The sequence below is a fragment of the Astyanax mexicanus genome, chromosome 1 (genome assembly GCF_023375975.1).
Source record: "Astyanax mexicanus isolate ESR-SI-001 chromosome 1, AstMex3_surface, whole genome shotgun sequence".
Taxonomy (NCBI): domain Eukaryota; kingdom Metazoa; phylum Chordata; class Actinopteri; order Characiformes; family Acestrorhamphidae; genus Astyanax; species Astyanax mexicanus.
In genome coordinates, this window is record NC_064408.1 from 73133030 (window position 1) to 73146914 (window position 13885).

General features: G+C 36.6%; 1 protein-coding gene across 4 annotated transcripts in view; it reads right to left on the reverse strand.

Annotated features, from left to right (window-relative positions):
* The window catches only part of LOC103025404 (mitogen-activated protein kinase-binding protein 1), a 28359-nt gene that overhangs the window by 9704 nt on the left and 4770 nt on the right, over positions 1 to 13885 (reverse strand). For all 4 annotated transcript variants that reach the window (XM_007232828.4, XM_015601180.3, XM_015601179.3 and 1 more), the window contains exons 3-19: positions 13180 to 13242; positions 12970 to 13027; positions 11018 to 11188; positions 9915 to 10052; positions 8607 to 8792; positions 6537 to 6697; positions 5240 to 5429; positions 4237 to 4377; positions 3861 to 4045; positions 3606 to 3697; positions 3015 to 3140; positions 2759 to 2829; positions 1909 to 2030; positions 1695 to 1770; positions 1503 to 1614; positions 451 to 514; positions 228 to 338 (exon numbers count right to left, since the gene is read on the reverse strand). In XM_007232828.4, the coding sequence (XP_007232890.3) occupies positions 228 to 338; positions 451 to 514; positions 1503 to 1614; positions 1695 to 1770; positions 1909 to 2030; positions 2759 to 2829; positions 3015 to 3140; positions 3606 to 3697; positions 3861 to 4045; positions 4237 to 4377; positions 5240 to 5429; positions 6537 to 6697; positions 8607 to 8792; positions 9915 to 10052; positions 11018 to 11188; positions 12970 to 13027; positions 13180 to 13242 (2067 nt within the window). The remainder of the gene's footprint in view (positions 1 to 227; positions 339 to 450; positions 515 to 1502; positions 1615 to 1694; positions 1771 to 1908; positions 2031 to 2758; positions 2830 to 3014; positions 3141 to 3605; positions 3698 to 3860; positions 4046 to 4236; positions 4378 to 5239; positions 5430 to 6536; positions 6698 to 8606; positions 8793 to 9914; positions 10053 to 11017; positions 11189 to 12969; positions 13028 to 13179; positions 13243 to 13885) is intronic.

Genomic DNA, 13885 nt, shown 5'->3' on the forward strand with positions numbered 1-13885 from the left:
ATCAAGCACAATTACCTAACCATGTAATCAGCGATGCAATTATAATAATGGAACAGTAATAACTCTTGGTTACTTAAAAAAAAAAAAAATCTAAAACGCATCTTCACATCATAGAGTATATAATTATAATATTTTTACTAATAATTACAGTAAAAACTTCAGACCCTTGAGGGAAAATCTATACATAATGGAGCAGCAGTCTAAAATTGACAGTTTTTTTTTATTACCTGAACACAGAGTTTGTGGAGGCTGGGCTGCTCTGACAGTGTTTGAGTTGTTCCAGACGGTGCCTCATGTTAATGGTCAGCTCAGGTGCGAGACGCCATATGAAGATACAACTGCAACACAGAGTGACAGACCATAGAAACAACTCAAATAATGACGTCTGCATCTTAAAATGTAAAAACAGATAGACGCACACAGATGCAATACATATATCCACAGACCAACCTGTCTCCTGAGACTGAGATCAAATGCCTGCAGTCACTGGTGAACTTAATACTGGTGATGATTTCTGTGAAGACGCATGCAGAGAAGACCTATAAATCATCTTACCAGGCAAAGCAAATTGTTCAACATATAGAACTTACTATCAGCTAATTTAGCCCAATCTTCTAACAGAGCACCCATTGGTGTCATCTAGGTTCCATTAACGGACATGAATCACAACCCTTAATCAGCAGGAAACGTTCTTAGAAGTTACCATTACCGTTTATGGTCTACAGTGTTAACATATTTTATAATAAAACGTGAAAACTAACTAGTAAAGTGCCTCTGAAAAAGTGAAGGAAATGTTTGTGTAGTTGAATAGGAGGCAGGATGAAAACGTTCTCTGCAGTTTTCGGTAAGTGGATAATTTCCCTCCATTAATTTTAACCTAACATTAGGTACTTAATGCTAGCTAACTAGTTATCAAGGTAAGCCAACTCAGGTTAGATTAGATTAGAGTTAACTTTTTGGTGAAAATGACGGTGAAACGCAAAGAGTAATTAAGGGCGAGTAATGAAATATTTCACAATGATTTCAGGAGGGGGAGGGCGGGGTTTGGGCAGTCACACAGCCCCGCCTCCCACCTCTGCCGCGCCACTTCTGGCTCCAATTTGCCTCTACTGCGCAAGCGCAGGCAAATGGCAGCTTCCATTTCGGCCATATTTTGGCTTCAAAACGCCGTAATGAAAGTGAATGGGGACGTCCTGTCCATACTTATATACAGTCTATGGTCAGTATAGCTGTAGATTAGAGTCCAAAACTGTGTTAATCAGTGCAGCACAGAGTAGAAAAATGGCTAAAACATGTTGTACCCAATTTATTTTTAATACTGTATCCAATCATATAGACAAATACAAGACTGGATCACAAGAGAAAAATAAGACAAAAACAGAAGTGCTTTCACTAAAGGTAAAACTGCTTTTCCTTCTGATGTTTGTCTATTTTCTGCCATTTTTACCTATTCCACCTAAACAAATCTGAAAAAAAAAGCTTGATGAAGGTAAAATCTTTACCTGAGTGACCGAACATTGTAGCCAGACACTCTCCAGTGCTGAAGTCCAACAGGCTGATGTTCTTATCCGAGCAACTGGTGGCCACATACAAACCCGATGGGTCCACCTGAACCTGTCGAAAAGATCCACCTTATTAATACAGCAGATTCATAATGCCCAACGTTTAACCTACCATGAGAACACTCAGTATACCTTGAGAAGACCACCATCTTCAGCCTGAGAGCCCTTAAAGGACTTCTTCTGCTTTCCACTGCTTATATTGAACAATCTGCCAGATAAGAGAAATCACAGATATATTTAGAAAAAAATACCTCTGTAGTTTGCAGATAAGCCAATTTAGTAAACTGTAAATTAACAGAATAGAGATGACAGGACAGTGTACATAAAAAAAAGCATGCACACACACCTAATGCTTCGATCTTGACAGGCTACAGCCGCATATTTACAGGTGGGATCCACGTCCATATCATAAAGAGTGCTTTTCCTTACCACGTGGTGCGTTCGTTTAAATTTTACTCCTCTAAAAGCCTAAACATTTGGGAAGGGAAAATAAAAGGATTAACAAAATCAACATATACAATCAAACAATAAACTAAAGGTGTATGAACCTTGTATGAATTGTGTCCATGCATACTACATGATGATTTCATATATTCATCAACATGAGACTTAATGGGAATTACTGACCACTAGTGGTAAAAATGAGATGCTGCAAGATGCACTGGAAATGAAATTTGTCTCCTTAAAACTGAACTTAGATTCAGCAAGTAATAAAATATATATATGATCAACAAATGTGGTCATTATACTGTTAAAAGTTTGAACGTGGTTCAAAACTTTTAACAGTACTGCTGCTGGATGACTATAATCTTTGGAGGACTAAAATAATCTAAAATAAACAAGAGTGTCTTTGAGTGCAATGAATGGCAAGAAATAAAGAATATTAAAAAGAAACAGAAATAACGACAATTAATTTTATTCCTTTTCATTATTCTATGTGTAAATATAAAAGCAGAATACGATAACGTTCCAACAGTTTTCTGATCGATCATAATAATCAGTACTGAGATAAAAAGCATTAACATGAATCATTCTTTCAGAAAGACACTACAGCTGTATAATTGGTATTAAAAGATCCTTCAGTTACAGTCAATAGTACACACACACACACACACACACACACACACACACACAGTAAGTAGTAATAAAATTACCCACAAATGCCAGAAAAAGCAATTAAAGCACAGGCTACTCACTCGGTGGGCTGTGCGGAAGTATAAACTCTTATCAGCTCCACAGCTGATCATCCTCACTTTGCCCTCATTGGCTACAGGGTTCAGCCGATATATCAATCAGAAAGAAATCAAAAGTAGCTTATTAGTAGATCATGTGGAAAAAACAATTGTTTCACTGGCAGAAATACGACACTCCCTCAAGATGGGTACTAGTGCACATTTACACACACATCAGAAATGAAGAAAAAAAAAATAAATAAAAATAAATAAATCTCACCAGTAAACCGGACGGCTGTGATGGAGGAGGAATGCTCATCAAGTGTCTGCAACAGCTTGTAATCTTCCTCAACATCCAACACATGAATCAGCCTATCTCGACCCGCTGTCGCAAATAGCTGAATTCCTGACCCAAAAAATAAAAGAATATGAAGTTTGGATTCACTGGACAATTATTTAATTTAATTAAAAATTACAAAACATGAGTATTCTAAACCAACAGGAATAAAAAGAAAATGTTTCAATCTAAATCACCAGAAGATATTTTTAGATTTTGCATTAAATATTTTCATTATCTTCAAAAGAAAAATAGATCAATATACATTTAGTTTCTACATGTTAATAAATTCTTTTCTAATAACATACAGATGTGTATCTGATGCAGATGTAAAATTATAATTTTAGAACTGCTTTATTTATTACCCTATTAAAATACAAACATCATAATATATTAATAATTTAGCATCATATTCACATCTGTAATAATCAAACTAAATGCTTTTGCTTTTTTGTGGTTTTTACAAAAAAATCAGGGCATTTAGTGTCCCAAAAATGTCTCACAGCAAACATAACCACACTTATGTACACAAACCTGTCTCAGGTTTTGAGTACTCAAGACAGAGGATCTCCGAGTCATGGGCTTCAACTTTTAGAATCTCCTCCATGTTGCTGAGATCATGAACCCTGACAGGAAGAAAAAACAATAAGGATGAATATAAGATTACATTTAAACAAAAGTATTTTTTATGTGCTTCAATATAACTGCAAAACACATTTTAATCATAATAATAATGCTTTATTCTAAAAGACTAATGAATAACATCCTGTCAACAGAAGTGTGCCGTACCTCAACGTGCCAGCCCGGTCTCCAGAGGCCAAGTGTTTCCCATCTGGACTCACACAGATGGATCTGATGCCTGTCCGGCTCTCTGAAGCAAGACCTTCAGGTTTCTCTGTGCCATTACTCACACTTCCTTCTGTCTCCAGCGAAGTTTCAGTATTGTTGTCAATGTAAATGACCTTCAACAGATCCTAGAATGTGACAAAGAAGTAGAGATATTTCTCTCACTAGAGTTTAGAATAGGACTACAGAAAAGTACCTAAGGAACCGAGCTTGACTTGTTTAGAGCTACAGCACCATCTTCTGGACAAAGTTTTTTGTTTTATTTTTAAAGGGGTAGTGAAAAAAGCACAGACAACACAAAACTAAACAGTAGACTCACACTGCTGAGGGCATTTGCACTGGTTGGGATGCTGTGTGCCTCTGTGCTCCACATGCGAACTGTGTTGTCTGCAGAGCAGCTGAAGAACGCTCCTGCAGGAGTATGCTCAGTTGGTTGTCGATCTTGAGATTTCGGGTAGATCTGCAGAACAGAGGGATATACCACAAAGCAAGAATCCTCAGTTAGCCAGAGAACTTAAGATTAAAGCCAAGTCTGTTCAATAGGAAAGGTCTGAGTGGAGAGTGAAAACCCCAGATTTTTGGTATACTTTCAGGAATTGACCCCACACACATGAATTAAAATAACTTTTGTTATTTAAAACAACACAAAAATAGGGTTGCATAAAAATCATTGTAGCAAGTATCTACCGACCTGGAAAAGGGATTAGTATACATTGCACCAAAAATGAAAAGTTTGCAACAGGTAAGTAAACATCCTCCAGCATGGCCAGTTGTGTGCTCTCGGACTCTGGCTGCTGATAGCAAGCATGCATGCTGTCAACATGTCAACGTGTATCAGAAATCACAATGCACTTCAATTTCATAATGTGACATTTGTAAGTGAAACATATTACCGAGATGTACCAAGGCTTCAGTGTTTTATAGACTGGGGAGGTATGAGCGAAGCATTAAATATATTTAACATATTTAATAAATGTAATAATACATGATTATTTTCAACTGCATACAATTTTAAAATTTAAATTAAACAACAATGATCTGGTACATTATAATATTAACATACCAATATAATAATATTAACAGAGACGATACGAGAGTACAAAAGAACAATTTAGTTTTTTTTGGGTAGGGTGTAAATAAAAAAAACATCTGAATCTAATAAAAGCACAAAGAAGTGTTGTAAACAAAATGGAAAGCTTTTTTTTAATATTTACCAAAACATTACTATTAAGTCTCTGACCTTTTTTACTAGCAGTACATCTAGCTAGCCACATCCTATACTCTACAGAAACTTGAGCTAGTCTCAGTGTGAAAGTATTTACCTGCAGATCCCACACACAGTCAGAGTGGTAGAGAGCAGAGTGCACTCTTCCCGCTCTCTGCAGGTCTCGCACATTCCACACATACAGGCTGTGGTCATTGTACACACACGACAGCCACAGGTTAACAGGGTCATACGTCAATGCCACTGGATCTGGGTAGCGGCTGTCTGGCTTGCTGGAGAACACGTGACTGAAAAGCAAAGAAGTGAGTATATTAACTGCTAGTGATGATATACTAGAAAGAATGACAGTCTGTTGTAAATGAAGTGTAGATCAGACTGCTGTTAAAACCCAGTTCAGAGACACTGACCTCAAAAAGTCATCGTTATTCAAATTACAGCCATTCAAGTCAAAGAGATCAAGTGAACACTTCTCTTTAGAGCACTCTGGGATGTGAAGTAGAAAAAGGGTGTTGAACTGAATGCTAAGCAAAGAGCTGCTGGAACAATAACACTTCCTATACCATTCTTCTACTATTCCACCCTAAATTTGAGAAGACAACTACAAAAAGACCTCTAAATTGTTATCCTTCTTGAAGGGAAAAATACTGACAAAATACCACCACATTGCTACGGCACATTGTGTGTGTTGCAAGGGTAAAAAACTTAACAAACAGAATAAGAAGGCAGACAAGAAATAAAGGCAGAAACCGAAATTGAGCAAATAAATAAATTTCAAAAATAGGTGTGCTGCTATTTTTTTTTTTTTGCAGATGTACCCCGTCGCAAATATAGCAGAAAAATATGTTGAGATAGTAAAATAATGAGTAATAATAAGTAGAGTATAATAATGCAATTTTATGCCTTTTAAAGAGCAATACACTTTTGGTAATAAAGCATATTGACAACATTTGAGCACATTTCAACTGCAGCATAACAAATACAAATATTAAACCCAAGTAAATAAAAACACATATAAAACAAAATATCATTTGGTATTAAATCATACCAAATGATTTAACTCCACAGGATTCTTCTTGCTAAGAAAAACCTGATGGGCAATACTGAAGTCAGCAAAATGTCCATTTCAATGTCCATACCATAACAGTTCTATCTTCAACCGGCCATTCCTGGGTCAATTTCTGAACCTTAAAAATGCTCCATAGAGTTCTTTGAATGACACAGGATTCTATTATACTATCAATCATGCTCCCCTGCAAAACTAGAGAACCAAACCAGAACAAGACTCTAAACTTGTTAGTCAACTTACTATATTTAACCTGAGCAGACAACTGTGTAAATATTGTTTTTAGTGAATCTTCAGTAAGCCTTCAAGATGAGGTGCTGGTTTGTGTTACCTGGCCTGAGTGACTGCAGCCACATCTGTGCCCAGGTGATGCGGGCGTGGCAGGGTGCAGATGAAGTTGAGGTCAAATGGGCTGAAGACTCTCACTGTCCCGTCAGCACAGGCACAGAAAATCAACCCCTCAGTCACAGACAGGGAACACGCTCTACTCGTCTACAGACAAACAGATGGAGAGGGAACGTATGATAATCACAAAATCAATATAATAGACTTTGGACAAGAATTAGTACAATATCCTATGATTCCTGCCATGTTCCATGAAGGCTAAAGAACAATATAGTGGGATCTCCTCTACATGTGGATTTAACAAACAAGACTCTGCCGGTCACAATCATTACTACTTACCGCACGGTCCACTGTGGGTGGCAATGCATTCTATGATGTAGTCCAGGTACACAAGTGACACTGTGGTTTGAGGAGTGTAAAATGTCTAGACAACTTTAGAAAAGTAAAAGTCCCATCCATCTGGCAACCACTAGCATGCCTTACTCAATCTCCGATAATTAAAATGCCATGAACACATTAGCCAGATTTCAACCTCACACACAAGATAGCACCTAACATATTTTACAGGTGCCCTGAGTGAACACATCATGATCAACTTACATACTGCGATCCTATAACTTCTGGTATGTCAGGTTGATTTTGAGAAGTGAAAGATCTTTTATACGTTTTATTAAAAGAAGATGGATCCGTGTGCATTTAAAGACAATTATTCTAAACATTTGCTCTTTTCTCTGTTGCTTGGCACTGAATTGCTTTTTGACAACAGACTCAAAAAGTGATTACAGTTACACAAAAAGTGTTATTCGCCAATTAGCATCGCCAGTTAGCTATTAGCTTCGCCAGTTAGCATCGCCAGTTAGCTATTTGCTTCGCCAGTTAGCATCACCAGTTAGCTTTCAGCTTCGCCAGTTAGCATCGCCAGTTAACATCGCCAGTTAACATCGCCAGTTAACATCGCCAGTTAACATCGCCTGATAGCCATTAGCACAGCCAGTTAGCATTGCCAGCTAGCTGTTAGCATCGCCAGCTAGCATCACCAGTTAGCTATTAGCTTTGCCAGTTTGCATCACCAGTTAGCTGTTAGATTAATGAGTCATTTTTGGCATCAAATTAAAAGCCCAGGGCAGATAAATACTAATTAAAAGTTCTATACTTAAATAACAAATAGCATTTTTAAATTTTATTTTGACTTAAATTCTGTTAATATTTGCATCTCACTGTTAAGCATTTTAAGCAGAGCTTGTATATTTTATTGTTACAGAGAAATATAATTCAGCTATTAACATAAAAGTATAACTATACTTGGTAAGACCCATTTGAGAAGTCTAAAATCTCCTGAAAACAACATCTGATATGTTTGACAATCTTCTGTAATGGTTTTGTATTTTTTTTTAATGTAATTTCATCTGCTACTTACTGTTGTTCTGAGTGGGTTTTGCAAATATATGACCAGTCTGATCAGCAAATTAACTCTCAACACAGATGTTGCTGTGTTCCGGCAGCATTGTAAAGATACACTAAATGCTGGGAGAAGCAGGTTAGATGAACCAACAGAATTAAAGCTGACTTTATTTTTATTTATTTTTTATTTCAATACGATGCATTCCAATCCCATACCACTCTGCACTTACTAAATTGTTACATGGAAAGCAATGGAACCAATTTTATTCTTCCATCATGACTTTGATCTAATGTAACTCCAGGAGGAGCTTGTTTTTTGGACACCACATTCCTAGACAACATTTAACCCTAATCTCATTGTAAACCGTACATAGGGACAGTATAATCAGCACTGGAACGACACCAACTGGATCAGCACTGATCTCAAAGTCTAGATGCTTGAATGTACACACAGTCTGAGAACAACATTCCAGACAAAGCCAACAATCCCAGCTGACCTCAATGTTTAACCTCACACTATGAATGTGTAGGTAATGGAGCTAGAATTAGACCATGATTTCAGTTTCTTCTGTTACTTCTTCTGGTAAAAAGATTTACACTGTGAAATATAAGCAGTCATAATTAAAACAGAACAGTTTCTCCTGCTTGTACTCACCCGTAAGTCTACCCACTTATCCAGCATCCTCTTTGCATTAAACTCACAGAGCAGCCCGGAGGAAGTGATGCAGAAGGTGCTCTCAGACTTCTTGCCATGGCCACAAGCTACATCACAGAAGAAGTTATTCTGTAGTTCCCCCAAGAGGCCAGAGCGGCCAAGCAGAGGAACAGGGGCTGTAGGCTGCTGTGAAGACAAAAAAAAAGAAATACAGAATACCAATACAAATAACTATAAATAAACCAATAACAGCAAAGAACAATACTGAGCGAAATTTAGAACCCTCAATTTTTAAACTGCTGACATGTTTTTTGCAAATATATATTTCAAATATATAGATCTTTTGCCTTATTTTGTTTTATGAATTTAGCAGATTGGTCCTTAATGGTTTTTGACCAAAAATGTACTTAAGCCAGTCCTGTCGGTCAGTCTTTTCAGCCTTGTATACAGCTCTGGAAAAAATTAAGAGACCAATTAAATTGCTGAATCAGTTTCTCTGATTTTGCTATTTATAGGTATGTGTTTGAATAAAATAAACATTGTTGTTTTATTTTAAAAAACTACTGACAACATTTCTCCCACATTCCAAATAAAAATATTGTCATTTATAGAATTTATTTGCAGAAAATGAGAAATGGCTGAAATAACAAAAAAAAATGCAGAGCATTTAGACATCAAACAATTCAAAGAAAACAAGTTCATATTCATAAAGTTTTATAAGTTCAGAAATCAATATTTGGTGGAATAACCCTGGTTTTTATTCACAGTTTTCATGCATCTTGGCATGTTCTCCTCCACCAGTCTTGCACACTGCTTTCGAATAACTTTATGCCACTCCTGATGCAAAAATTTAAGCAGTTCAGTTTGGTTTGATGGCTTGTGATCATCCATCTTCCTCTTGAATATGTTCCAGAGGTTTTCAATTTGGTAAAATAAAAAAAAAAACGTATCATTTTTAAGTAGTCTCTTTTTTTTTCAGAGCTGTATGTGTTCTAATTCCCAAAAACACCTGCAGTGATAGTGAACATTAAAAAAAAGAACCCTTTTTAAACTTCACTTTTGAAAATTCCTGCAGTTATTTTCACCACTGATGTTCCTCTTTATGTAAGTTGTTTATCTTTTATCTAATCTAATCTTCTCACAAACATATGCTGGAAAAGGAATAATTTGTACAGAACAACTGCTTGACTGAAAAATGTGCAGTGAGGGATGACTCAACATCAGATTAGAGTGTCATCAATGATACAATATTTAACAAGGAAACACATTGTACTCACAAATTCATATTCATTTTTCTGGGAAACGTACCTTGTTGGAGTTACAGGGTTCCAAATACCAGAACCTGACATGTCTGTTCCCAGCAGTTACAAAGTAAGAGCTGTCTTCAGAAAATGACACCGCTGTCACTTTACTGGACACCTTGTTAGTAGCCACCAACGTGTTTTTCTGCAAGAATGATGTAACAAGAACAATGTTTTATTTAACTCAAGGGTCAATTTGACCCCATTAAGTGTTTAAAGTCTCTGAAAAAATGGCTGACATTTTGTGATTCATATTTAGTGTCTTCTTTTAATTTGATGAAGACAATAAGTACAAAATAAAATGTTTATTTTATTAAGGCCTTTTCAGTGGAATAAAACATAAGAAATATCAATATTTTACACACTATGACATTCAGTTTTATAATCCTTCACTAAACGTTCCTTCACTTTAGGCCTTGACCTAACAACACAATACTTTTAATGCTTATATAATAATAACAAAACATTTATAATGCCAGAACCACTGATAATTCAAATGAACATAAAGAAACTGGCAAGTAAACTTTGCAAACATGTTTAATTATAAATCATTTTCTGGAGGTTTAAATTGCTGGCATCATATCGAAACTGAGAAAAAAGGGTGGTACTAAATTTGAGGATAGGACGGTTAAATACTTCTATCTCTACAGTTCCTTAAAGGTTTGAGCCGTCAGACAAAAACATTATATCAACTTTTCTTCCATCCAAGTAAATCTTTACATTGTATTAAAAAGCTGCATACTGTGTAGCACAGGGGCAAAACCTTTCCAACACTGACTTTTATTGAAAGTTAAAGTTTTTTATTCTCCAGTAGGCAATTGTGTCTAAGAGGGAGAATTTCAATAATTTCCATATATAACAAATTTGCCATTTTAGCCCATACTTGGAAAACAACTGAAAAATCTATTCAAGACAGATTTGAATGTGTTCGAAACAATACGTGTCTTAAATTTACAGATTCATTTACAAAACAACTCATTTTATACTAGAAGTGTTTCCACTCAGCAGTTCTTTTTTAAAGTACAGGGAAATTGATCAAAATTGTCTGCGACAACTGAGAACACTCTGTGGATGAGACGGTATGTAGGCGGTAATTGGAGTTCAGTCTACCTTCCAGGCCCACACATTTACACTCATGTCGTGCTGGTAGCCCACACTGACGATGTATTTGCTGTTGGGGGAGAATGCCACACAGGCCACTCCGTACTTGTGCTCCTGCAGTTCCACAACCTGAGACCCTTCAGCCGCGTCCCACACTCGCACGGCAGGCAGGTGACCACTCTATAAGAACAAAGCAGTATAGATACTGTTACAATGTTAAATCCATACGCTTAACGAGAGGCTTGTATTGACTTGTCTTGTTGTTTATAAAGATCCAGGCTTGCAGTCTTGTTTCAGCTGTAAACCTTTTTACTGTTACATACTGAAAAGAAGGAGATAAAGGCCATAAAAGGTAAAAAGGTGACCTACAGCAGTTTTGAGAAAATTTGTGGGGAAATTTCTTTTAAGACTGACTGGATACGTTGTGCCCCTACTCTTGGCACTTAACACCCCCACCACTCATCTCACAATGTGGTGCTCTCAGATAAGACAACTACATAGCACAAATCTCTTAAAAGAAGATCAATGACCTATAACAACTTTAACAAAATTTGCATATAGTGCCAAGATTGAGGGAGAATGACCAGGCAGGAAGGAAATAATTGACAGAGAAGCTCAGACTGATTAGAAACTAAATGGTCAGATAAGCATCATTACATTCATTTAGTGATAAACTTGGCTTGTTTTATTACTGTTAATTACTGTTAGACATACTGCTTAATGCTTAAGTATGCTTTTTTGCCCATGGTATTCTATGGTTGGTTTGTCAGAAAATGGTTCAACCTACCTATAATCTTGTACTAGCTAGCATTCAGGATGGAAATTCTCCATTAAACAAAAAAAATTAGTCTATAATTGTGTCAATAACTGCTTATTCATTAAATAGTGCATTATTTTGTTTTACACAAAATATACACATCCTCTAGTGAAATCTCATAATTTGCTACCATTCATTTAATTGTGTTCTTTTAATACACAATTACTGTTAGGTGTCTTCCTTGAGTTAAATTTTTTTACTTTTAAATTTTACTAGCTGCAATATGACAGATAGCTGTCACCATTAAGACAAGGGCCCATTTAGTTATGCAACTATGGCCAATGTTAACAGCACCATCCTGCAAGATAAGAGAAGACTCTGACAAGGTCATCCCTCATCCTAAAGCATTCAGCTTTCATTGTCTGTTAGGAGCAGTATTGTTATGTCTGTAATCTAGCCTGATTTGATCACTTACACTGAGACATGCATTAGCTGTAAACACAAATTCTAAATACTAGGACCCTGCTGAATAGTCCAGTTCAACACCAGCTTTGGCGGCTGGTTTAAGATGATTTAAGCTGGTCTTGTAGTTGAAATGTGGGGCATACCACATTTGAGCTGGGTGGTACTAGTCAAGCATAACCTGCTTGATTTTGTCATGCTGTTTTTTTTTCAGCAGGTGAGTAAAGTATAAAATGCATTAATGCAGGTGAACTGCAGCTTCTGCAGCCCAGTGGGAATCATCTCCCATGCATTTACTCCAGAGCAACCTCTCTGGGACTCGGTCCCCTGCTGCCATGGCAACCCCGGCACTCGCAGCCGCGGCTCTGGGGGAAGTCTTTAATCGGCTGGTAATGGATGGAGAGGATTACTCTAATGAGTTTCAGAGATCAGCACGCAGACATGGTCCTCATAAGCTACACCCTCCTCCATAAACCTAACCCAAATACTCAGGCACAGTGGTGACCCGCCAAGCAGAGTCACGGGTGGATACCCTCAACTGTGTCATTATGTACCATGCTCAGAGCATTAGCAAATATCCAACATCTGAATTTCTATTATTCAATACAGCACCCGCAATATAACGTAACAAGATTATCTTTGCAAATCTTTGGATTTTGCCATTACGACCAACTGTTACACAGAATAACATTACACAGAACAATACATCTCCAATCATTTTACTGTGAAGATGATACATTACCTCTCCTGTAACAAGATATTTGCCATCTGAAGAAAATGCTAAAGTGGTTATTGTTTTCCTGCAGAAAAAAAGAGAAAAAAAAAGATATGCATTATTTGGAAAAAATACTGATGGCTAATCTGAAAAACATGACTTACAATAGAAAAAAAAAGATTAAAAAAAGATAAAAAATTCATAAACAGAGACTATGAAAATAATAAAGAGCATCACCTGGATGTGTTGATTATATGCTGCTGTCTGTTCTTCTTTGGGTTCAGTAGCACTACCACACACCTGGAACAACCATACAAAAGCACCACAGAGATTGAAGGCAGTGAAGGCTCCAGGTGTTTGCATAACAGATTTTACCAGAAAACTGAGCCCATGCTTAAAACTTCTTAAAAAGGGGCACCTAAACAACAAGATTAGTATTTCCATTCCTGATCCTTCGTGATCAATTAAATGAACAGTTCCCTTAAGTTCCACTGATTACAAAACCCAAAATACAGTGGGCACAGAAGGTATTCAGACCCCTTTAAATTTTTACTCTTTGTTTCCATTTGCAGCCATTTGCTAAAATCAAAAAAGTTCACTTATGTATTCATACACGTCATAGTAAAAGGTCTGAATACTTATGACCATATGATATTTCGATTTTTCTGTTTTAAACGAATTAGCAAAAAATTCTACATTTCTGTTTTTTTGGTCAAGATGGGGTGCAGAGTGTACATAAAGAGAAATAAAATGAACTTTTTTTTATTTTAGCAAATGTCTGCAATGAAACAAAGGGTAAAAAAATGTAAAGGGGTCTGAGTACTTTCCGTACCTACTGTATAGTTCAGATTTTAAACACAAATGTTAAAACACTAGTATTATTAGTGAGATCAGGTACTGATGGTGAAGATTAGTTTTAGATTACAAAAGCCCACTCCAAATT